General features: G+C 33.3%; 4 protein-coding genes across 7 annotated transcripts; 2 read left to right on the plus strand and 2 right to left on the minus strand.

Annotated features, from left to right (window-relative positions):
* The first annotated feature begins 3,520 nt into the window (after positions 1–3,520).
* On the plus strand, positions 3,521–8,717 carry LOC101222070 (delta-1-pyrroline-5-carboxylate synthase). Of its 4 annotated transcripts, none has more exons than XM_011653581.2 (19): positions 3,521–3,636; positions 4,317–4,388; positions 4,483–4,586; positions 5,052–5,154; positions 5,255–5,694; positions 5,784–5,934; positions 6,026–6,190; positions 6,263–6,340; positions 6,441–6,530; positions 6,599–6,685; positions 6,773–6,859; positions 6,963–7,059; positions 7,141–7,244; positions 7,333–7,408; positions 7,487–7,637; positions 7,780–7,848; positions 8,002–8,068; positions 8,155–8,225; positions 8,323–8,717. In XM_011653581.2, the coding sequence occupies exons 1-19, from the start codon at positions 3,586–3,588 to the stop codon at positions 8,402–8,404; spliced, it is 2,145 nt and encodes a 714-aa protein (XP_011651883.1). In that variant the 5' UTR covers positions 3,521–3,585; the 3' UTR covers positions 8,405–8,717. The 4 variants fall into 4 exon arrangements, with proteins under 4 accessions (XP_011651883.1, XP_004137758.1, XP_011651885.1 ...); XM_004137710.3 differs by lacking the exon at positions 3,521–3,636 and adding an exon at positions 3,988–4,177; XM_011653583.2 differs by lacking the exons at positions 3,521–3,636; positions 4,317–4,388; positions 4,483–4,586 and adding an exon at positions 4,596–4,729.
* Positions 8,718–16,176: 7,459 nt separating this feature from the next.
* On the plus strand, positions 16,177–20,629 carry LOC101203710 (transcription factor EMB1444). The gene is made up of 10 exons (XM_004137880.3): positions 16,177–16,947; positions 17,038–17,241; positions 17,604–17,697; positions 17,778–17,819; positions 18,248–18,307; positions 18,499–19,614; positions 19,705–19,806; positions 19,908–20,060; positions 20,147–20,272; positions 20,358–20,629. Exons 1-10 carry the CDS (start codon positions 16,850–16,852, stop codon positions 20,445–20,447), a joined length of 2,085 nt encoding a protein of 694 aa, XP_004137928.2. The 5' UTR covers positions 16,177–16,849; the 3' UTR covers positions 20,448–20,629.
* A 117-nt stretch (positions 20,630–20,746) lies between these two features.
* LOC101206201 (tropinone reductase homolog) lies at positions 20,747–22,210 on the minus strand. Its single transcript, XM_004137729.3, has 5 exons — positions 21,944–22,210; positions 21,662–21,869; positions 21,349–21,571; positions 21,133–21,245; positions 20,747–21,046 (listed from the first exon to the last, which is right to left on the minus strand). The coding sequence occupies exons 1-5, from the start codon at positions 22,018–22,020 to the stop codon at positions 20,855–20,857; spliced, it is 813 nt and encodes a 270-aa protein (XP_004137777.1). The 5' UTR covers positions 22,021–22,210; the 3' UTR covers positions 20,747–20,854.
* A 1,079-nt stretch (positions 22,211–23,289) lies between these two features.
* Positions 23,290–24,642, minus strand: LOC101205728 (tropinone reductase homolog). The gene is made up of 4 exons (XM_004137727.3): positions 24,441–24,642; positions 24,134–24,341; positions 23,829–24,045; positions 23,290–23,748 (listed from the first exon to the last, which is right to left on the minus strand). Exons 1-4 carry the CDS (start codon positions 24,512–24,514, stop codon positions 23,468–23,470), a joined length of 780 nt encoding a protein of 259 aa, XP_004137775.1. The 5' UTR covers positions 24,515–24,642; the 3' UTR covers positions 23,290–23,467.
* Positions 24,643–25,069: the final 427 nt, after the last annotated feature.

Genomic DNA, 25,069 nt, shown 5'->3' on the forward strand with positions numbered 1-25,069 from the left:
AATACCAATGGTTCATTTTTAGTGAGAATAAGCACATCAACAATTTTTTTATTACAAGGATGAAAATTTTAAATCAAAGACACCTGATCTAGTCTTATTAGGAATTTGTCACTTTGCATAGAAAATAGTTTTGAACTTTTGTGGTATATTTCAATATGGCTATTTATTTAATTTCCCTTGGACATTGATATTTTCATTGGGCTGGCCCATAATCGGAATTTGCTTCATTTTTCCCTTGGGTCATAATTGGGCTATAATACATTTTTGGGCTCATTATAACGGGCTGGAAAGTAATTGGGCTTTATTGAAACCTACCAATTTCAATGAGGTTAGGCCCAAAAAGTTGTTATTAACGTATGGTCCGGTTTGTTGGGAAGAAAAGGAAAGTGTTAACAAGAAAATAGCATTCCACATGTTAGTCATTTGAAAAAATTTGCAATACAAATTTAAAATACAATAAATAGATATTTGCAAAAACTCATAATACCCTTTAAATGGTAGTTACTTAATAAATTCTTAAAGCTAAAATAAAATATAATTACACTTTAACAAATTATGAAACATAATTATCTCTAACTAATAAAATTCAATACCCTCCATCCCCATAACTCCTGCAATCATCTCCATGTTCCATTATCCCTAGAAAAGTCTCTAATTTCAGTATTCAATCTTCATGTTACAGTTCCATTCCATATTCTTCAAGCAGGCTAACCCTAATTCTTTCCCCCTCCAACCAAACAAACACTAATCTCCATCCTCCCTTTTACAAGTTACAGAAACATCATTAGACGAGGAATAGGAAAGAAATGACTATAACCATAATACACCTTTATCTTCAAAATTGCAATATCCTTAAAGTTAAATGAGAGAAATTGAAAATGGATGACAACTATGGATAAAGATAGATATATATGGGAGTACATATAGTTTTCTTGTATGGATTTGCTGATAACATTCTTCCCTTAAACAAAGTATCACTATAAGAGCACCATTCAAACCCATAATTACAAGCCTCCATCATTGCCACAATTTCTAGACAATTACCTAAGGAAGAAATTGTTCTTAAAATCTGTGTCCATGAAGATTTTTAAAATGAGAAGGTCAGGGGTTGTGAAACTTTATAATTTTACGAAGCTCTTATATGAAATACAAGGTTGAAAAATGGAAATTACATTATAAACCAGCTTAATTATAAAGAAAAATGATTCTATACTGTGATGAAAACCTTCCCAAAAGAGCCTAATAGACTAAAACACTACATCATGATCAAATCTAATCAACTGGTTTTCTATATTTAATTATATATACACATATGCACATGACCAACGTTATTACGTTCTTCAAATTTATCTTAGCTGTATATTATGGGCAAAGATATTTTGTATAAAAATGGGATTGGTGTTATTTGAATTATAATGTAAGATTGGAAACTACAGGGTTTGAATTTGATGAGAGACACGTGGAGAAAGATCCAGATTTTAACATGAACATGCAGAGAAGGACAAACAAATAATTGGTTTGGTATATCTCTCTCATTAATATTAGCCACAAATTTAGTCTATCTAATGGTACACACAGCCACAAATAATCTCCTGCTCTCAAACCCAAAGCCAAAAGCACATGCTATTTTTAAAGCTAAATTGTTTTTGAGATCAAGACTAAATTGAAAATGACTTCCAATCTTTATATTTCATTTTCAAAATAATGAACCAAACCAAACCCTCTTAACACACATGTTGTTGTTATACCTATATGTATCTCTTCGTCTCGCTATTCTTGTTTTAAATAAATAAATAACAGAGATAATCCAAAAAACATAATTAGGATTCAAAGATAACCTATTTTCTAAGATATGAACAATGACAAGAATATTATTAGTGGAACATCTCGAGGAAAAGAAAACTGTTTCAATTTCTTTATTCTTTCAAAAACAAAAAAGTCTAACAGAGTGAAAAAAATATAAGGATTCGAAAGCTTTTGTCTTCTTGTTTTTCTTTTTTGTCCAAAGAAATAAGAGGTGAAGGAACAAATATTAGATTTTTTGTGGTCATTTTTTTTATGGAAGAAACAACGGTGGAAAAAGAATATTAAGAGTAGTTAGATAAAGAGAAAAGAAAAGAGAATAATATAGTAGTTAGAAAAAGAAAAAGAAGAAAGAAGAAAGAAGAAGAAGAAGAAAGAAGAAGAAGAAGAAATTATTGTTGTTATTATTATTGTTTCTGCGATGGGAGGGAAGTGAGAGGAAGAGGAGAGGTAGAAAGCAATGGTGTCAACCTCTTACCCAACCCCATGTTTCCAACATGTTCTCTTCTCTTTTTGTTTGAAACTCCACACAAAAACAAAAAGAATGTGATCTCTCATGTGACTCACTAAATGTGATACTTCTTTAGACAGACCACGGCTTATCAACACCTAGGGGTGTTCACAAGACTTGATGACCTTATGAAATCGATCAACTCTATTCTAACCAAATAGTTTCAAAAATATAATTATTGTGAAAAAGGAATAAGAGTATTAATTAGATAAGAGAAAATAAAAGAGTGAAAAATAAAGAAGAACAAAGTGCAATTAGAGTATAGTTATCCGTTCATTTTGGAGTTCAGTTGGTTCATGTTTGTTCATGAGTTTGACTAACAACTAATCTTTCAAATATCTTTACAATTGTAACCAAAAATAATTTATTATCTACCAACCAGTAGAAATATAGTTTTTTAGATGGAATTTATTAAAATTCTTCCAATTTTCAATAAAAGAAAAAGGTTGTATTAGAATAGAATAATTTTTTTTTAAAAAAAAAGCATTGAATAAGGAATAAAATGGTGCTTTCACAAGTTTTCTAAAAAAGAGATTAATTTTGATGAAAGGTTAAAACTTTTTTTAAAGTTAAAATAACAGTTTTCACAGATTATTTAATAGACTTATTCACCTAAAATAGGAATGGACTAAGGATAAGAATTTATAATCACATATAATAGTTCTATATTGGGTGAAATCGAAATAGGATTAGGTGATCATATAAGTTGTAATTATGAAAATATGATAGATTGATTCAAACAAATTTAAATAGATATTATGTTTACCTACACATTCCTACTATACTATTGATTCACCATGCATAATAGCGTTACTTGAAGCTCAAGCTATCATCCCAAACAATTGTCTTGCTCACTATATCGTTCGGATAGCAAATTTCCATTTGGTTTTTATGTCTCTTTTTCAATTTTGAAAAAAGTCTCGTGGTAGTTGGACTTCAATTATTCCGATCTCTCGAATTAGGGTTTTTGTAAACTTATTCATTATTCCTTTTCCTTCTTGAGGTGGACTGGCCTTTTATGAATTTATATATATAATATTAAGTAAAAAGTTGTAGAAGAAAAATTGGAAGAAGCAAGAGTTTCACGTTGAAAGGCAGGAGAAAGAGGTCAAATCTTGGGAGGCCCATTTGTCTTCTTCTCCAAACCTATCTTTTTTTCTGTTAGCCCTTTCTTTGGTTTGTTGCATCGTATAACTTTCACCCTTTAAATATCATCTCTATCCTCTCCATATTTCTCCTCACAGTTCACACTCAACAGTCACTGATCTCCAATGGATCCTTCTCGAGTTTTTACCAAGAATGCAAGGCGTATCGTCGTCAAGGTTCAAATTCTATCTTTTCTTTATTTTTTAAGAGTGATAAAGATTGTATATTAAAAGTTATAAATGTTTTTTTAAAAAAAAAAATATGAAAAAAGATATATATAAAATAAAATTCACTTTTAATTATCGTATTTATTTTAGTAGGGATGGACTAATTCATTCAAATCTTATAAGTAGTTGCACTTTTTAAGCCATGAATTTCTCGAGATCAGACTAGGCTTAATTCAATTCAAATTTCCACATTTTTCTCTACGCTCTTGTATTGTATATATAATAACAATATATAAATAACTTGTTCATAAAATCACATGATACTGCTCTTGGCTTCTCTCTAGTTTTCGTTTTCTCTTTTTCCCATTTTTTTTATTTTTTATTTTTGGTGGAGGGGAGGGGTTGTTTCCTCTCCTGGGTCGCCTCGTATGTCCCGAGTCGACCCGGTTCCAACTCGTTATTTTATTCTTCTTAAACATATATACTATCGATGGATTCAATTGATCCTACCAGAATTTTCATTAGAAAAGTGAAGCGTCTGGTCGTTAAGGTATAGTACATAATTATATATACATATATATATATCCATATTCTATATTCTATGTTTAATATATTATATACACACATATATTCTACATGTATCTTTCCTCTTTTATTATTAATGAATGAATGAATGAACGAATGAATAGGTTGGAACGGCCGTTGTTACTCGTGGAGATGGAAGGCTAGCATTGGGAAGACTTGGAGCTCTTTGTGAGCAGGTCATTATTTAAACTTTGATTTTGTTTTGAGATTAAGATTTTAAATTAACATTGAAAAAAAAAAGAAGATGAATTTGTATTGGGAATTAAACAGCTTAAGGAATTGAACTCTCGAGGGTACGAGGTTATTTTGGTAACATCAGGTGCTGTGGGTCTTGGTCGCCAAAGGCTCAGATATAGAAGATTGGCCAATAGCAGGTTTTTTCTCTCTTCCTTCCTTTTCCTTTCTTATCATTATCCTTCCCATCTGGACCAATCAATACCATCTTCACACCCTCTTCCTCTCTTAACTCATTACCTCACCCATTTGATCTCCCAAACTTCACCTATCCTTCTCACTTGTAATTTACTATTAAAATTGGATTTTGCTCATCTCCCATTCTTACCATTTTATAAGTATTCTAAATTATATATAACGGTAGTGATTTTGAAATTTTGTTTTTTAAAATCAAATTTGTCATATCAAGATTTACCTTATAATTATCACTTGATATTTGCTATTGCATTTTTGTCTTATGAAAGATGAAAGGCATGCTGTGGATTAGTTTTCAAAATGCAAGTGATTTTAATTGTTTCAAAATCATGTAACAAACACAGGAGATTTGTGATTTTGATATATTTTTGCTGTTGTTGAAACTGTGTGTTCTTTTGGGTTGTGTTCAGCTTTGCTGATCTTCAGAATCCACAAGGTGATTTTGATGGAAAGGCATGTGCAGCTGTTGGGCAGAGTAGTCTTATGGCTCTTTATGATACAATGTTTAGCCAGGTATAATATACAAATTAATTTGTTGATCTAAACTAAATCGACAACTTTATTGATACAAATTAATTAACACTCTATATATTTGTTAATTCCAATTTTGCAGCTTGATGTGACCTCTTCTCAACTTCTAGTGACAGATTCAGTTTTTAGTGATACTGGGTTTAGACAACAACTTTCTGAAACAGTTAATGCATTGTTAGATCTTAGGGTCATTCCCATTTTTAATGAAAATGATGCAGTTAGTACTAGGAAAACTCCATATGAGGATTCTTCTGGTATCTTCTGGGACAATGACAGTTTGGCAGGTCTATTAGCTTTAGAACTCAAAGCTGATCTTCTGGTGTTACTTAGTGATGTTGAAGGCTTGTATAGTGGCCCTCCAAGTGACCCAAATTCAAAGCTAATCCAGACTTTTGTTAAAGAGAAACATTTAGGCCAAATTACATTTGGGGCCAAATCCAGAGTTGGAAGAGGCGGTATGACTGCTAAAGTCAATGCTGCTGTTTATGCTTCTTGTGCTGGCATTCCTGTTGTCATTACCAGGTTTTCAATCCAATCCCATTCTTCTCAATTCACCCATTAATGTCCTTACTCTTCTCCTTGCTTTATCAATTTAAATTATTCACGTGCAGTGGTTTTGCCACTGATAACATAATAAAAGTACTCCAAGGTGAGATGAAAGGAACTCTCTTTCACAAAGATGCCCATTTGTGGACTTTGGTTAAAGAGGTTTCTGCAAGAGAGATGGCGATTTCTGCAAGGGAAAGTTCTAGACGGCTTCAGGTAATGAAAGGAGTAAATTTATGTTATATAAACACTTCTCTTACATGTGTTTGGTTTGGACTCATGTTTTGTTACTTATGTGTTATTTCAGGCTCTGAAATCTGAAGATAGGAGAAAGATATTGATGGATGTTGCTGATGCTCTTGAAGATAATGAAAATATGATTTTGGCTGAGAATTCTGCTGATATTAAAGCTGCAGAGGAGGCTGGATATGAGAAGCCTCTAATATCTCGTTTGGCTCTAAAGCCTGGAAAGGTACTCATTTTTCATCCATGTTTTCTTCTTTTGCCTATGAAAATAAGACTTATAGGCTTTTTTGTCTTACAGGTTAAGCTTCTTGCAAACTCTGTTCGTAAACTTGCAGACATGGAAGAACCAATTGGTCGCATTTTAAAAAGAAGCGAAGTAGGATTTATACTTAATTTATTGTAAACTTTTCTTACCACTATATTTGAATTTGTGATGCTCTCTACCATGGTTAATGATATCTTGTAATTGCATGCAGCTTGCTAGGGACCTTGTTTTAGAAAGTGTCTCATGTTCTTTGGGTGTTCTCCTTGTTGTTTTCGAGTCTCGGCCTGATGCTCTAGTGCAGGTAAGGAATATCTTTAAATCTTTATCTTGTTAGGACTACAATTGAAGCACATTTTGATTGCTTTACAGATAGCTTCGTTGGCAATACGAAGTGGAAATGGTCTACTTCTTAAAGGAGGAAAAGAAGCCAGACGATCAAATGCAGCTTTGCATAAGGTTCATTTTCGCCTGTTCATTTGAGATGTATTATTAGATTATTTCAGAGTCCCTCCCTGTTAATACACTGGTTTCTATTTCTGTTAGGTCATCACTTCAGCCATCCCCGATACTGTTGGCGAAAAACTTATTGGACTTGTAACATCAAGAGAAGAGATCCCTGATCTGCTCAAGGTGAAAAGAGAAAACAAGTCGATTATAGTTGATGTTGCTTGTTAGCAATGAAAGAATATTGATAGATTGTTTGTTCTTTTCTAATAACTTGTTGATGCAACAGCTTGATAATGTGATAGACCTTGTGATTCCAAGAGGAAGTAACAAGCTTGTGTCTCAGATTAAAGAGTCCACAAAGATTCCTGTTCTTGGCCATTCTGGTGAGAGACTAAGGCAGCAATATCAATGTCATATAATCTATCAGTGAAATAAAGTTTTTCTCTAACTTTTCTCCTACATAGATGGAATCTGTCATGTATATGTCGACAAATCGGCTGATATAGAGATGGCTAAGCGGATAGTTTCCGATGCAAAAGTAGACTATCCAGCGGCATGCAATGCAATGGTTTGTTTGTTTCTTCCTGTCTATTTCATCTTTTCATCTTTCTGACTATAATTTAAAGCATTTTAATTTGCATTCCTCTGTTTTTCAGGAAACACTTTTGGTGCACGAAGATTTAGCAAATAATGGAGGACTTATTAAACTCATCACCGAACTGCGGAAAGAAGGTAAAGATGAATTAATTATTTTTTAAAGTCCTTCCGGTCATGAAAATTTTTGTTGCTAAATTGATTTCTCATGCACAGGTGTGACTCTATATGGAGGAAAACGTGCCAGTGAATTACTTAAGATCAATGAGGCACATTCATTCCACCATGAGTATAATTCACTGACCTGCACGGTTGAAATTGTGGATGATGTCTTTGCTGCCATTGACCATATAAATGAACATGGAAGGTAACAAAGTTCCCCGTCTTAATGTTTACTGAACTGAAAATTATTAGATTTATGGTATATGTAGAAAGATACATAATCTGAATAAATCTGAACAAATATACAATAAATCTAATCTAATAAAATTGCACTCGTATCTTGGCAGCTCACATACCGACTGTATCATCACCGAAGATCAGAAAGTTGCTGAAATTTTCTTGAATCAAGTCGACAGGTATAGTTCTAACTTGCGAGTTGCGTCTACCTTTTTAGCAGTAACCTTAAATTGTTCAAGAGGAGGTTAGAGTGTAAGGGTGTTTCATGTAAGCCATTCCTCATCCATGAACTTTTTGCATTGTTTCTCAATCTGACTTGTTCTTTGCAACAGTGCTGCTGTATTCCACAATGCCAGTACACGATTTTGCGATGGTGCTCGGTTTGGACTTGGAGCAGAGGTAAAGCATTCCTTTTACATTCATAGCCAAAAAACCAAGATCAAATCTTTACCACTTTCTGATTTCTGAGTGTTTTGGTTGAACAGGTGGGAATAAGTACCAGTAGAATTCATGCTCGAGGACCAGTAGGAGTTGAAGGACTGTTGACAACAAGATGGTAAAGATGGTTTCTGAAAATGATGTTAAAAGAAATATAGTTTGGCATAAGTTTAAATTCCATTTTATTGATGATGTTTTGTGTTCTGTGAATGTAGGATTTTGAGGGGAACTGGGCAAGTAGTGAATGGCGATAATGGAGTGGCTTACATCCACAAAGATCTCGCCCTGAAAAATTGATGGAGTAGCCACAGATACAACAATTGGTGGTCTTGGTCTTGAAGTTCCATATGTTATCTTCTTTTCCATTACCTTGCCAAACATTTATTTTTGTCAGTCATTTTCCTTTTAAGTTAATAAATTTTATGGTTAACTAGAGACTGAACTAATATTTCAACGTTACAGAGTCGTTTTCACGGTTCTTTTTGCTTTATTTACATGTTTATTTATTGATTGTAAAGATTCAAATTTACAAAGCCCATGCACTTGGAAACAACAGTTTCTCATTCTAAACTGTTGTTGTAAATAGATAAAAGAGTAATCCTTTGACAAATCATGATTTACTTTTTATAGAGTTCTCAAAATCGTAGCCAAAACCCAAACCCCTTCCCTACGCGTAACGTCAAAATATACACCCTAAGTCATAACCCGAAACCCAAAAAAAAAAAAAAAAAAAAAAATCAGTGATGGTTATATAATTCTCAATAAAAAAAACCAGTGATGGTTATAAAATTCTCAGTAAAACTCTTTATGTCCTTCAGCCACATCAAGTACTCTCCGGTGTGTTTGCTGACCATTTTCTCGTGCGGAAGGACGAGGAAGCCCGGCGGATAATAGAATTCAAAGCCTTTTTTGTATTCGGCTCCGGGAGGTAGACGAACTGTTTGCAGAGACGGTAGGGTTTTACGATCACACCAATATTCTATTATTTTTTCCTCTAAACAAAGGGCCTTAAATCTATGCTTCTTTACTCGTCTTGATGGGCCAATTCAAATAACCAATTATTGGGCTCTTGGCCCACAATCATCCGGCTCAAAACTCGCTGCTACAGTTGTACATTCATATTCTCATTTTAAGTCAAAGTTTCCATTTGATTAACCTTATTCCTAAATTAATCACTAAGCACCAGCCCTTAATATAAGTTTGATTTCTATAAAATCAAAATTAAGATGGAACAAATTAAGAAAATACTTAGGTTAGGCAGATAAATTTCTGTTACCATGTAATATATATACTCTATAAACAATACATAATACATTCGTTTCTTTTATAAGAGTTAATTTAATATTGTTGAATCCCACAAAGATGATGACATTTCAAACCACAGTACATTACATTGATGCAAGTAGAGAGAGATGGATGAAGATCTCTAATCACCTGTAATTGCAAATGGAAATACTACTAAATAAATATCTCTCGGCTACATAAAAGATATTTCAAACCTCCCATAAAGGCCTCTCATCCCCATGGGCCACTGCATAAGCCACACTTCAATTGCTTTTCTTCTATGTACATATACAATTTAATATTCCCTTTGATTTTTCAACAACTCCCCTCATTTGCTTACTATATTCTTTTCTTCTTTATTATTATCGATGGCTTCATTTGGATTTGACACCTAACTACTTCCAGTCCCAAACATAATATTCAAAACAAAATAAGCCCAATTAATCAATCTTAGTTCCATACATTCATCAATATTCACAATTTACACATATCATATCCCAAGCGTCGGTGCCTTTCGGCTTTCCGTACACTTCAAGACACTCCAATTTTTCTTTTTTTTTTTTAAATCAGACAAAATATAACCCAGATATTACAAATTAAACACTTTTTTTTCCATTTCTGATCAAACCCACCTCCGGCGATCAAACCGGATTAGGCAGCAACCCGTCGAGTTGTCAGATGGCGAAGTGGCGATTGAACTCCGGTAGAAACCAGAATCTGGGTGGTGGTGGAAGAGGTAGGTGATTTTGAAGAAGGAGAGGCGTCGGATTGGAATTGAAATCGGCCGGAATCACCACTGGGAAGTCTGATGTAGGACGTGGAAGGGGAATCGCAAAGCCAAGATCGGATGGCGGGTACTTGTTTTTCGTTCTTGTATTGAACAATAGCTTTGTAAACAAATGGAATTAGACCTTCCATTTTGCGAGACAGAGGAGGGGAGAAAAAAAGGAAGAGAGAGAGAGAGAGAGAGAGATTTAAAATTCGAAAGTTGAAGGGAAAATGGAAGAGAGGGGATTGGTTTAAAATGGAAGAGAAGGGTTGTGATGACGTGGCGTAATAGTTAGGAGGCCAGCTGTTTACGCTAAGCCACGTAAGATTAAGACAAAGAAATAAATCGAGAGGGCATTGGTAAAAGTAATATTGAAAGCTCTATCATAACTACAACCCTTATCCTCTCCCCCAATATTATCCCACTTCCACCAAATCTTACTCTAATCTTCAATTTGACTTCTTTTTTAATTAATCATATGCTTTGTTTTTTATTATTATTTGCTTAAAACTTGGATTTTAAAATATAATAAAGTGGAAAATTGTTTTGGTGATTTAAAAAGAAGTGAAGCAATGGACTTTAATTGGAAAAAGAAACATGTGGGCGTTTCTAGTTTTTAGGGTTTTAGGGTTGTTTTTCTTTATTAAAAAACAAACAAAACAAAATGGAGGGTTTGGAGGAAGGTAGCTTTAAAGTAAGGTAGTAAGGTTAGTAATTTGATTTTGATGTACTAAAATAATAATAACGATAATGATCATAATATTAAAATAAAAGGGTTTGTGATTTGATTAATGGTGTATAAATGAAGCATCTCACCGCCAAACAATTCTTTTTATTATTATGCTTCATTGTTGGTGCTTAACATGATTAACGTGATTCCCATTACCTAATTTGTTATCTTTAAATCTGCTTTCTTCGTTTTTCTTTTTCTTATGCCAACAAAATAAAAAATAAAAAAACAAAAATCCAATTTTCTAATAGTAGAAAATCACTATATATTTATTGAATTTTTCTATATAGAACTTGTTACTTTGCTAACTCAATGAATTTATCTAATTTAAAAATTAGAATTTGAAACCTAGGTTCAACCTCTTATAAATCAACATTACGTTGCATAATAACGTCAATATTACTCCCACAAACTATGATTAATACCCTTTATTTTTATCTCGCCTCAAAACTTATGTTAATATAGTTAGTCCTTATCAATTATTTCTAAAAGAATCCTTTAAATCAATCTTATTTATGCACTTCTTCAGAGGTTTTTGTATAGTTGCGATGAAAATTGAGAGGCTTATTCAAATTGAATTGGTAATTTAAAATTCATATGATTTTTGTTTGAATGTGTAGTGTATATGTGTGTATATATATAGTTAAAAGGGTGATATAAATCCAATAGCGAAAGTGGGTCCTAAGCCGTGGGCAGGTAGATGAAGTCACTGTTGACCTCACGGGACAATCCAACGGCTGCAAAGAAAAGCTAAATCTCAAGGGATGAGAAAAACCGTTTGCCTGTGCCACAGTTTTGCTTAAAGGGACAAAATGGTCAATTCAAAGGATAAATGAATAATAATATTGATAGTAATAATTCATCTCGTTTAGTCCGTTTCTATAATAATAGAAAACTTACTTTTTTATGTCATGTGTTGAATTTAGTTGTTTCTAGATATCCATTATTTTAAACCCAGTATCTTCCCTGGTTATATTTTTCTATTTATATACAAAAGGAATATTATATTTTTAAAATATTAAATTTGGTGGACTTATTGGCTGTATTTTATATACATATATAGCTTTAACTGGCATGTTGGATAGATATCTATCTTACCTTGATGTTTGACATTATAGTTGTTGAAAAGAAAATAATTGTTACTCTAATAAATTTCAAAACTATTGATATTATTATTCATTGCATCTACAAGTGTCCCGTACGATAAGTTCATTTTGGGTCTAAGAGAGGCGTGTGGGTCTAAATCCGGCCCATTTTTTAACATTCAGCCCGTGATATTGGGCCCAATATAAAGAGCCCATTCACATGATGCCTTCTCAGGAACGAGTTCCACCGATTATTCTCAAGTACATAGGAGTTGAGTGATATGAACGACAAACTTTATTGTTACTAAAGCATACCCTAGTTAGATTGAGGGGGAATTTAATGGATGAATTGTTAGGTACCAACAAAGTTTCATAATTGGTATGAAGTAGAGAAATTGGTCGTGGTATACTAATATACTAATGAGGTATTTATCCTTTCTCCAGTAAGTATGAGGTCTTTCGAATGATTCAAAGTGTAAAGTCACAAAAGTTTATATTCAAAGCGAACAATATTATTATTATCGTGGAGATTGATTGAAACTAAGAAAATATTGACTAAGTTTTGCTCGGGAATTTTATATTATGCTATCAATTTTCTTAAAACTTTGTTGAATTTAATTTTAGTCGTGCAAATAATAGGATAGTGAGAAAGTGTAATACGATTAATTTTCTTGATGAGTTTCAAGTTTTGAAGCTATTGTTATTGATAAGGCACAAGACAATAACGAAATAGTTATTCCAATCCCATATGAACACAATCACACTATGGACAAATTATTGACTAGTGTGGAAATTAAGACAAAATATACCAAAATAGCTAAATTAACAAATCTTATTATTAATAAAAAAAATTGTTCTATTTATTTATCGTATTTTTTGTCTTATATTTTTATTTTCAACAAATCTTTAAATTAATTAGATTTCTTTCTTTTGTTAATTTTTGTGAAGGATTAGGTGGTAGATTCAAATCTTATATTAATAAAAAATATCCCTTATAATTGAAAAAATGGAGTTGGTGTATGAATTAAGAAAATCATTATCGTTATTATTGTTAGTTTATTAATTTCCATAAAAATTAACTTTATAAAACTAATTTTAAGACCATATTTATGAAAAATATATAATAAAGTAATTTTAGGGATTGTTAAAAAAGATTGAATTAGGACTAAATTTAGATGAAAATAAAAAAGAGAGAATAAGAGGATATTGAAAAGAAAACTCAAAGGGGTTGGGAATTTGATAATGGAAGTATTTGTGTTAGGTGTGAAAAGAACGGCCATTAATGTAATGTATTCCCTTTTTTATTTAACCTTTTTCTCTTTATTTTATGATAGTGATCCTCTCCATTGTTTCATCTATCCAACAAATAACAAAAATTAAGACTACATTTCCACACTTAGCAATTAAAAAAAATAACAAATAAATTCGTCAACAAAATACAATATTTGTGGTGTTCATACAAAATCTCCTTAAGTTATAGATATATCAATATAACAACTAGTATTTCAAAATTTAGATTGAATTATGAAAACAATGGTAAAAGAATAATTAAATAATAAAAAAATCTCATGTTAAACCCTTTAAGCATAAAAGAGTAATGGTGATGTTGTGGTTCTAATGCTAGATTTGAATATCCATTCTACACAAGATGAAACAAACAAATTTCTAAAAAAACGGTGAAACAAAGTTAGTATTAAAAGATGAAGTAAAAGTAGAGAAAATAAGAGAGGGTTATCCTAGAGTGAAGTGGCAATGTTGCTTTTACTATTAAAATGATGGATTGGTATGTGGCTTAAAGTTCACTCAAAACCATCTTAAAAGCAAAAAAAAATAGGGGAAATGTGTCTGATTTGGATGCTTTTGAATTATGTCCCTTATGCATTCCTTTCATATCAAATGTTAAATGGTCCCCCGCCGTACGCTACATAAAAGTAGACCTCTCCCTTTCTTTGTGGGCTACCCCCTAAACCCACCCCTCCAACATTACGGACCCCCTCCACCTTCCTTTCTTCATAACCCCCCCTCTCGTGTTCTCCTCCATACGTGTCTCCATTCCATCTTACATTCTCTACACCTATTCAAAACTTCATTATTCCTTTCTTAACACTAAATATATATATATAACCGACGATCCAACCAGAGTGAGACACATGTTCCAATTAAAACAAAGCCATACGATCCACTAATTTATTTTTAATTTTCACGTTACTTTCAATTTACTAATACTTGTCTTCCTATTTATTTTACATTAATTAATTACTACTTTGTTTAATTAAAAATAAAATAAAGTAGAGAAAAAGAACATTTGTGCTAATTGTGGTTCTAATTTCTCCATTAGTTGCTTTCTTCAACTTCGTGGATCCTAACTTTCTCAACTTTTTTTCCCATTTTTTTAAAACTAAAATTGTCAACTTGATCTTCTTATTTAAATGGTATTATAGTTTTCATTTTGTCCATTTTAAACCATTTAGTATGCTTATTTTTTAACATTGAAATCAATGTCTTCCTATAAATACCATAACTATGAAATGCATTAATTTCACAGCTTGTTTTTTTTTTTTTTTCTTTTTATAATTTATAACATATGAAATGTTAAGAAGGAAAAAGAAAAAAGTGGTGGATGGGGTCCAAATGTAACATAATAATGATAGTGTTAGATTAGGAGTGTGAGTATGTGGGAAAATGATAGGATGTGGAGAATATTCCTTTAATTGGCAAAATCATATTTCCACATAATAAGTTTAATTAATTGGATTTAATGGCCCAAAGAAAGGAAAATAAAATAAAAAGTAGTAAATTCAATGAATCCCAAAATGCCCCATCACTATCATCCCATTTCAAATCTCTAGATTTAATTAATCACTTTTATTTTCCAATTAAAATGGCTCTTCAAAAGTCGTCGGTGCCACATGCGTTTATTGTATGTATATATATATATATATGTGCTTGCTATGCTCTCAATTCTTATATTAGATTATTTCTAAATATCTAAATAAATATATCTACTCAAATAAAAAAACTTAAAACACTTTTTTAACCCTTCTAACTGGATGAAAAATACAATTTAGAAAAGCCTTCTATATATGTAAAGAATGATTTTGAGATGATGTCAAAACTGCAAAAGCATGAATAACTTTATTATCCTCCTATCGAAGAACATAACAATGCATACAATATTAATATAATACTTTACAAAAAGAATATTCAGTATATAGCAACGTGATTGAAGGATCGGCCATCTAAGTCTCATGCCTTTACTTTATATTCAACTTTTAATTGTCAACTACAAATGGAGTGGAAAGAACTGAAGATAAAAGGGCAAGGAGAAGTGAAGAAACATTCATCAAAACGAACTATTCTATTCATAAAGTATTTAATATAAATTATTTTCCTTTCATTACGTAATTTAATTCAATGTAATGACATAGAGATAGTTAGGTGTAGTCGGCAAGGAAAAGCTAAGGATCACTATGTTTTATAATTTTTTTTACAAAAGTAGGTTTATTGAAAATAATATCTTATTCATTTGCAATGATGCGACCCAAAAAAACAATATAATAATAGTTTGAATCATACTAAAAAAGACAAAGAAAATAATAATTTGAAGAAGTAGACTTCTTCATTATGAAAGTTTCTATTTAATTATGGTCTTGAATTTTAGAATCAGAACATTCAAAGCCTTATTATAGACTTTGATCTTTCTAAAAAAAATCAATTAAAGTGATAAAAATCTGAAAATTTTGTATATAATATTAAGTATTAAATAAAATCTTAAATGTCTCGGTTACATTATTAGTTTGATTTCCAAAAAGTGGTTGAATGTCTAAAGAAAGTATGATTAAGTATTTGATTAGTTGAATTGTTGAAAGATTAATTTTAATGGATGGAAGATAATTCATTTTGCAAATAAGGATGAGTTGATAGATCCAAAAATAAATCATTTTAGAATTTCAAAAATTATATATCATTCTATAAATTATTTGATTAATCAAATAGAAGATAAAAATATAAATCTCCACTAGCTAATGTCATATTGGTTTATTCTATATAAGGTTTATACTTTTTAATTTTTATTTTCTATATGGTAAATCAATCTAATAGTTGAATTAAAAGGAAATAAGAATAATAATATACATAGGCACTTGGCGATCAGTGACCGGTGACGGGTGGCGGGGGTTGGCTATATAAAAGGTGTGATTGCGCGTGAATTGGGAAAAGGCCAATCGGCAGTGGGCAATCGGCCGCTCCATTTCTCTCATTCAGTCTCTTTTCTATTTTCTTCTCTGCACAAAGAACGAAAGAGACAGGCCATGGAATCAACTGAATTTGAACTGTCTCCAATTCTCTGATTCTCAACCTAAATATTTCATCAATCTCGGTAACTCTTTGTGTCTCTTTTTGCTCTTGATTCGTTTCCCAGAAAGCGGGAGCTCCATAAAGTTCACAATTCTTCTTTATATCAACCTTACTCAGAAACCCCATTGTTTTTGTATTCTACTGAAACTACCGTAATTCTTTTCGCTAAGAATTATCTGATTCCATCTACTTCCATTTTCATTTCTGATGGAGACTGAATTCCAAGTTGTCAATGATACTCACTCCTTTCCTGCTTCTTCTACATTTTAACTGTATTTGATAGTGGTAGAGTAAATTAGAGGGGGGCGGGGGTTTTTCTTCAGCGATGGGATTATGGCTGTTAGCTTCAACTGGGCCACCAATTAAACGACGTGCGGGTTTGAGAATTAAACAGGCGGGTCGGGGTTCTTATAGCGGCAGCTAGTGAAGCCTTTTGTTTTTTTCCTCCCATTTTGAGTAATCTATACTTTGTTAGTTTTGAATTTGTTCTGCTTATTTGTAAATCGTTCAAGCGAAGAATGGAAACTTTGTCTCTCAATCATCTCTTGAAAAGTCTTTGCACTCATTCACAATGGATTTATGCTGTCTTTTGGAAGATTAATTATCAAACTCCACCGTAAGTCTCTTGATGTATCTATATGCTTATGCATCAATTCCATTATCAGTAATTACGATGATTAATTTCGAAACCTTGGATTATTATCAGGATATTGGCTTGGGAAGATGGGTATTGCAATTATTCAAAATTGGAAAAACATGTCGGAAACATAGAGTATAGAATGATAAGAGAGGCCGATCAACATGCTACTTCATACTATGGAACAAATACGTATGATGGCGATTCTGGAAGTTGTTCAGTTGAACCAGCAGTGGCTGATATGTTTTGCCTTCAATATGCCCTGGGAGAAGGGTAAAGTCATATTGTCATTTTCTTACATCTTTTGTGTTTCTACTTTTCCCAACAAAATTGATGTGTCTCAAACTTGGCAAATATTTACTTTTCTTGCTAATTTTGATTTTTGTTTGGATTTTTCCATTCTGAATCTTAAAATGAAGGTTTTGAGGACTTGGCTGATTTGATTACTGCCATGACTATCATCTTATGCCTACCTTGGACTTTACTTTGCAGTTGTGGGTCCATTACCATCAGTCCTTGCAACCTTCATATTTCTTAGAATTACTTTAGTGAGTTAACAATGCCTAAGATACACTGCTCTTTCAAATATTTTTGTCTATGTGCCTAATTTTTATCTTATTCAAACTGTACATCAGGACTGTGGGAAGCGCGGCAAGTTCAGGAAATCATAGTTGGGTTTTTCTTGAAGATATTTTTGCTAGGAATTTATCATCTGCTTCTATTTATGAGGTGTGCTAATTTCACTTTTGTTTCCATATGAGAAGGGTAAAAAATGGGGAATAACATTATTTACTGCGTCTATGTTGCAGGGCCCTACTGAATGGATAATTCAATATGCATCTGGTATCAAGGTAGTATAAATTTTCCCCCCTCCTTTCTTTACTTCTAGGTGCCTTTGACAAGTCATGATTTTACAACATGTTGTTGGGAATAAAAAATATTCCCTAGCTTGCATATTCCTATTTGAACATTTTGTTAGATAATATAATATTAAATTTACCTTCATCCATCAACTTAAGGTTTTAGATCAATAAGAGATTTCGTGTAGGTGGTCCAAGAATTCCCAACGAATATCGATTTTTACTTGTTTAGCCTTCTATATATTTGAAGTCCACCTGTTAGAAGTATTAGATGATGTAATGTTAAATTTACCTTCATCCTTTAGTTTAAACTTTTGGGTCAAATGTCCCAGGGGTGATTTAACACATTTGAATAGTTCTCTATTCACGTAAAGCACATGTTATTGCTTTCAACTAAAAGATCAAGTATTCATTTGCAGACTATTCTATTGGTGCCCCTTCTTCCTTTTGGAGTGTTGCAGCTTGGCTCTTTGCAAATGGTGCGTATTTTCTGAACTTGGGTGTGTGCTATCAAAAGTTTCCTTATTTATTTAACTGTTAAGTCTATTGATTGTTTAAAGAGCTCCTCGGGTGTAATACTTTGAGAAACAATAATTTGATTCCTCCCCACTTAATTAAATTCTACCAATATTCATCTCATACTCGGCTTTTCTGTCCTATTGAATCTCAGGTTACCGAAAATTTATCAGTGGTTGCTTATATCAAAGACAGATTCAATGACATTAACTTTGTGGATGGAGATGCCTGTGCATCAGTTGTCCCTAGGCCCTTTGAGAGCTTGGATGAGCAAACAAACTTTACCACTTATATGCTGGAGGCTGAAAATCATGGGGCTATTCATGATATTAAGCCACCAGTGTCGACTTTTAATCAGTGTGTAACCATTCAAGATGTGCTGACCGTATCTAGAAGAATTAGGCCCGAGACTCTTCACTGTGAAAAAGGACATAAAAGTGACATTCACAGGACTAATATGGAAGAACTATTTGCTCCACTTTATCAATCTGTTAGTACTGGTGAAGTGGAATTTTCCGATTTTATTTCTCTGGAATCATTGCTTCCTCTTGGCAGTCAGTTGAGAAACCACGAGACTGGATTGTTTGAGAGTAACCCCCACATTTTTCACTCTTATTCTCTGGACAATGTAGTTGGACAACAATCTGGACATAATCTTGCGACTAAGAAAGAATATGGCATTGCAGACAATTTCTTTAGCTTTCCTGATGACTGTGAACTACAGAAAGCACTAGGACCAGTACTTCTTGCACAGAAACATACTAATGAGTTCTCGTACGATCCATCTAGTACAGTCAAAGACAATACCTCAAGTATGTTGTGCAGTCGAGATTTAAAGGAAGGTGATATTGAGCATCTCCTGGAAGCTATGATAAGTGCAGAGGATATTTCAGATGATACTTTTTCGAATAACACAATCAATGCCAGAATTGCCGACTTGGTAGCAAAACCGTGTCTTTCTACTAACACATATCAATCTGAATCAAGCACAATAGTGGTGAATGATCCAGCCCTTTGGAATATTCCTGAATCCACAACGACTGCAACCGGCAGGAAGAATTTAACTAGTTTGTCTACATCAAATTCTCTAGTTGTTAACGAGCGGGAAGAACGTGACCGTGACATGGCTCAGCATAGGAAAGGGATGAAACGTTCCAATTCAAGCCGACAGATCAAAGTTACGTCTAATACAAGACAAAGACCGAGGGATAGACAATTGATCCAGGATCGTATCAAAGAGTTACGACAAATTGTCCCAAATGGTGGTAAGGTACGGTGTCTTGAGAACTGTTGCGGTGTGTCGATTTGAGTTTTATTTGCTTCTTTTCCCTAAGTTTGCTTTTTGTCTAACGGTAAACAGTGTAGCATTGACGGTCTCTTAGAGAAAACTATAAAGCACATGCTATACTTACAACGAGTAACTGACCGAGCTGAGAAACTAAAGCAACTAGCCCAACAAGAGGTTAGGAAAAGGATTGTGCTCTACATCAAAATAAACGCCTTCTAACATTAGAATTTTAATAAATTACTTGTGCGCTAAAATGCCTTCAAATGCTTTTATAGGATTTTGATTCTGAGAATTGCACTGATCTTGAAAATGAGGGTGTTCAACCAAATGGGACTAGTTGGACATGGGCGTTTGATATTGGGAGTGAACTTCAAGTTTGCCCCATAGTTGTAGAGGATCTGGAATACCAGGGACACATGCTTATAAAGGTTTTCGTCGGTTTCCTCTTAAATGTCTTTTCTCATAAGCTGCATGCTTGTGTTTTAACAATGTATTCAATTTCATCATCCTATAGATGCTATGCAATGACATGGGACTGTTCTTAGAGATCACTCAAATAATTCGAAATTTGGATTTAACAATATTGAAGGGTGTGATCGAACGCCATTCAAACAACTCGTGGGCTTATTTCATCGTTGAGGTAGGCAGTTAATACTTCCACCTAAATTGGCAAATGTGAAGTTAGTTATAATTCAAATTGAAAATTTGTATCAATTTCTTCACAGGCTCCAAGGGGCTTTCATAGAATGGATGTTTTCTGGCCTCTAATGCATCTGCTCCAGCGCAAAAGAAATCCTATTTCATGCAAGATCTGAGCCACATCTTCCATATCAAGCAGATATGACGATGAAGTTCATCAAGTGTGAAACATCTATTGTTCTAGTAATGTTTTCTTGTCAATTAGAATTTGATTAAAAGGAAAAGACTCAGAAACACGAACACCTACATGTATCATTACTGATGTATATACGTCAATATTAAACAAAATTTCATCTTTCATGAGATTGTTTTCTCTGCTTATTGAATTGTTGAGAAAGATAGATTCACAAGTTTCAGAGATTGATCAAACTACCGTTTTGGAATTAAACCTACAGATCCCTTGGTGTACGATGAGTGATTGGAAATTAGATTGATTGTATATAGTCTAAAGATTCAAGTCCATACTAATTTTAAAATTGATTAAAATTACATAGAGAAATACAAAGACTAGTTTTGTTTAGTTTCAGAGATCGGGTATGGGGTAAGCCTTGACAGTGTGGCCTCCATCAATAACAAAAAGTTGTCCAGTAATATAAGACGCAGCTGGAAGACAAAGGAAAACAACCATTGACGAAACTTCATGTGGTTCCCCTGCCCGTTTAAGAGGCGTTACTGACAATAGTTGCTCTATTCCTTTTACATGCATTGGATCATCCTGAAAAATAATAAAAAAGTTAAAAAAATAATTAATAAACTTGGATCGAATTGAAAGAGATATCGATAATGAATGAAAGTTTGTACATTGGAACGCTCGACAAGGCGAGTTTTGATGATCCATGGAGCCACTGCGTTTGTACGGATGTTATCTTTTGCCCATTCACATGCCAAGTTCTTTGTGATTTGATTTATGGCAGCTTCATCAACAAATTCATGTTATAAGAACACAAATTCATGTTATAAGAACACAAATTCAAATTCAAAATAAGGTGGGTAAAGGTGAAGAAATTTGTGGGTTACCTTTAGAAGCAGCATATGGAGTAGAGAAAGGAAGGGCCGTTAAGCCTGAAACAGAGGATATGAACACAATGCTTCCATTACCAGAAGCCTTTAGTAATGGATATGCAAGTTGGCTAAAATGGAACGACGACTCAAAATTTGTACTCATTACACTTGAAATATCTTCCTCTGTTACTTCTACCGTCGACTTCAACGACGACAACGTTCTCCCAGCATTATTCACCTAACTCAAATAATCGATCAAAATCCAAAATCCAAAATCCAAAATCCAAAAATCAAAACTTTCGTTTTTTTTTTCTTGGGAGTTAATTACCAGAATGTTTAGGGTCCCATTGAAGAGTGAGGAAACGGTTTCCATCAGCTTCTTCCTCTGTTCTTTGCTTTGGACATCGCATACAGAGCCACTCACTTTGAAGCCCATTGCTTCCCATTCTTTCAAACATTTGTCTAAATCTTCTTGGCTTCGACAGCATGTGTGAACCCTGGCCCCGAATTCTGCAAGTTCTTCCACCGTGGCTCGTCTGAAGAAAGAAAAAACATTACAGGAGTTCGATGAATCGGCGTAACGAAAATAAAGACTGAAAATTAGGAGTACCCGATGCCGCGGCTTCCGCCGGTGACGAGAGCGGTCATCCCCTTGAGTGACCATCTTTGGTTTCTAATGTTGGCCATGGCAGCTGGGTTGGGTTTCGACTTTCGATTTGATTCACAACAAATGAAGGAAGAGAGAGATCACTCTCGCTCGATTTTTCTTAACTTAATTATATGAACTAAAAATTGCATCATTTTAATATGTAAATATTCAATTATTATGGTGAGGTCCGAACCACGAGATTCATTTTTTCTTTTATAATTCATCAACTTAGGATAACATATAAATATATAAACAATTCAGCTTAGTAATTATTATGTCTACATTCAAATTTTAATTTGACAATCATTTTTTAGTTTTTAATACAATGTTCTAGTTGAGCTCTCTGACTCTCTCCCCAACGCCCATTCAAATTATTCTCTTTCTCATTAATCATAGCATTTATACTTCAATATTAATGGTTAAAGGAAATTTAAATACTTTTTAGTACATACACTACTAAGTTTGAAAAGTCTAATTCTTCACCATTTATGAGTCTTTAATTATATCTAAGGGTAGAATCTCAAAAGTCATAAGTTTTAACATTGTTTAATTATATAAAAGGGATATCTTCCACCTCTTTTTTCTTTGTTAATATTGTTTTTCTCCCTAAATTAACATTTGGAGATAAATTTTTAAAAAATGATTAAATAAAAATGAGTTTATTTGAATCATCCGTCTATATTTTCAACTATTCCAAATTAAATAATCGTACGGACTAATTAAGTTTTTGTTCTAAGCATTAAGTCGTGAGTAAGTCTTACTGAAGGTAAATCCATGGGAGAAAGCTGGGTCTATAAAATATTGGGCCCAAGCCCACTTTTTCAAAGGCCGAGCTCAATTAGGCTCTAAAGATAACTAAACCGAAGCGACCCATGGGCTCTATTTCGCTCATTCATAAATTTCCATTGTCATCCGACGTAGCCGAATAGACTCTTATTAAACAAACTTGAATATCATATCAAAGGTTTCTTAATCTATTTTAATAATCTAATTCTAAGGTTTATGATTTGATCTTAATTTACAACTTTAGAGATGTCAAAAAGTTTAGAATTCTACCGCTTCCAAAGAAAGTCAAATCAATCTTCTCATTCATCAGAGCTCCATATCCGGACCGTTCTAGTGGCAAAGAAACCACATAGTGGAGGTGTGTGGCCATCGATAGAACCCTTTGTCTTTGATTTCAACTTACACACATCTCTTAAATTCGTTTCAAATTTGATCATTTGTACTATTTTCATTAATGGTAAGTGAAACTTTTAACGGTATCTAAGAAATAAATCTAAAACTTCCAATTTCGATTCTATACATTTTTTGTTCTAAATATTAAATGAGTCTACATTCAAAGTTTATGATTCAATAACACATCAGAGTCTGCACATGCACAATTTCCAAGTTTTGTTTATTTTTGTCTCTTTCACAACAAAGTTACATAGTGTATTGAATAGGTGACTTCGCAATTTTCTATAGGTTTGTTTGCCTTACCAGTTACCACCCACCGGCAGTGTAGCCACCGTCCACACAAATGATCTGCCCACTGACATAGGAAGCCGCAGGAAGACACAAAAATGCCACCACCGACGATATCTCCTCCGGCTCACCAAGTCGCCCCGCTGGTGTCCGCCCAATCAACCGCCCATACTCCTCCACAGCCGCCGCATCCGGTGTGGAAATTGTTGTCCTAACCCCCCATGGCGCCACCGTGTTGATACGTATATTATCCTTTGCCCATTCACACGCCAAGTTCTTCGTTATTTGGTTGATTGCCCCTGAAAATACAAATCACCCAAATAATTTCATGATTAGTCTTTAATTACCCACAAATTAAATTATCTATTCAAATACTTACCTTTCGTTGCTGCATAGATTGAAATTCTTGGTAAAGCAGTAACTCCTGCAATGGACGACACAAACACAATACTTCCATAGCCAGAAGCCTTCAAAATTGGATGAGAAATTTGGGAGAGATGATATGGCGCCTCGAAATTTGTACTCATCATGTAATTGTAATCCTCAGTTGTGTACTCTGTTGCTGTTTTCATTGTCACTGTCCCTGCGTTGTTGACCTTAAAACCAAAAAACCCAAATTCAGAATTTCGAAAAAAACTCATTTGGGTTTGTTTAAAAAATAAAAAAAATTAAAGAGAGAATTACAAGGATGTTAAGGGTTCCATTGAAGATGGAAGAAACAGTGTCAATGAGTTGCTGACGCTGAGAAGATGAAGTGAGATCACAAACAGAGGCAGTAACTTTGAAGCCTTTTTGTTGCCATTCCTGAAGCCTTTGGTCAATCTCTGTTTGGTTACGTGAACAAGTGTGTACGGATGCACCAAGTGAAGCAAGTTCTTCAACTATGGCGTATCTAAGAAAGTTTCAAGCAAAAAGAAAAAGTAAGAGCATAAGAAAACGATACGAAAGTTTAGGGATTATTAAGGATATTGATTAAGAGCATGCAGCTGACCCAATGCCTCGAGTTCCGCCAGTAACGAGAGCAGTGAAGCCATTGAGAGACCATCTTTGAAGTGGGGAACTCATGAGCGATGAATTGAATTGAAGAAAGAAATGGAAGCAAGAGATAAGGGAATGGATTTCAACTCTGTTCTTGGGTACCCAAACACGAGAGATCCCCACAATTTATTTCTTCCCTCTCTCAAAATTGGTATTTTGTTTTTGTTTGTTTTCTTCCCTATAATAACACATATCTTGAATATAATAAACACCATTTTTGTTTTTGCTTTTTCAAAAAAATTATGATTATCATTACTTAGATTGATTTTGACATTTCTAACTTCTATCACTGTATCGGTGAGTTTTGTTCGTTACATTTTATATCAAAATCTACGCAAAAGAAGGTTAATCATAGCTTACCATTTTAACAAACATCCAAGTGTGGAATTCAATCAAAATTTCTTAAATATATACATAATTATTCACAAAGTTATATTATTATGACAAAAAACATGGACAACCAAAAATAATATATAGTGCATACTCCTCTAAAATTAAAAAATAGGTCAAGAAATATAAAGACAAGCAAAAAAAAAAAAAAAAAAAAAAGAGAGAGAGAGAGAAAGAGATAATCTCAAGGCA

This window comes from Cucumis sativus, chromosome 3 (assembly GCF_000004075.3).
Source record: "Cucumis sativus cultivar 9930 chromosome 3, Cucumber_9930_V3, whole genome shotgun sequence".
Classification (NCBI taxonomy): Eukaryota; Viridiplantae; Streptophyta; class Magnoliopsida; order Cucurbitales; family Cucurbitaceae; genus Cucumis; species Cucumis sativus.

What these genes read in the sequence shown, in the direction of transcription:
- LOC101222070 (XM_004137710.3), top strand. Translation starts at nt 4,118, where the DNA reads ATGGATTCAATTGATCCTACCAGAATTTTCATTAGAAAAGTGAAGCGT. An exon ending in AGAAGATTGGCCAATAGCAG is followed by an intron (nt 4,587 to 5,051) that starts GTTTTTTCTCTC and finishes GGTTGTGTTCAG; the next exon opens with CTTTGCTGATCTTCAGAATC. An exon ending in CAAATGCAGCTTTGCATAAG is followed by an intron (nt 6,686 to 6,772) that starts GTTCATTTTCGC and finishes TATTTCTGTTAG; the next exon opens with GTCATCACTTCAGCCATCCC.
- LOC101206201 (XM_004137729.3), bottom strand. Translation starts at nt 22,020, where the DNA reads ATGGCCAACATTAGAAACCAAAGATGGTCACTCAAGGGGATGACCGCT. An exon ending in ATGGGACCCTAAACATTCTG is followed by an intron (nt 21,572 to 21,661) that starts GTAATTAACTCC and finishes TATTTGAGTTAG; the next exon opens with GTGAATAATGCTGGGAGAAC. An exon ending in TCCATATGCTGCTTCTAAAG is followed by an intron (nt 21,246 to 21,348) that starts GTAACCCACAAA and finishes TTGTTGATGAAG; the next exon opens with CTGCCATAAATCAAATCACA.
- LOC101203710 (XM_004137880.3), top strand. Translation starts at nt 16,850, where the DNA reads ATGGAAACTTTGTCTCTCAATCATCTCTTGAAAAGTCTTTGCACTCAT. An exon ending in AATATGCATCTGGTATCAAG is followed by an intron (nt 17,820 to 18,247) that starts GTAGTATAAATT and finishes ATTCATTTGCAG; the next exon opens with ACTATTCTATTGGTGCCCCT. An exon ending in GGGCTTATTTCATCGTTGAG is followed by an intron (nt 20,273 to 20,357) that starts GTAGGCAGTTAA and finishes ATTTCTTCACAG; the next exon opens with GCTCCAAGGGGCTTTCATAG.
- LOC101205728 (XM_004137727.3), bottom strand. Translation starts at nt 24,514, where the DNA reads ATGAGTTCCCCACTTCAAAGATGGTCTCTCAATGGCTTCACTGCTCTC. An exon ending in GGCGGAACTCGAGGCATTGG is followed by an intron (nt 24,342 to 24,440) that starts GTCAGCTGCATG and finishes AAACTTTCTTAG; the next exon opens with ATACGCCATAGTTGAAGAAC. An exon ending in ATGGAACCCTTAACATCCTT is followed by an intron (nt 24,046 to 24,133) that starts GTAATTCTCTCT and finishes TTTGGTTTTAAG; the next exon opens with GTCAACAACGCAGGGACAGT.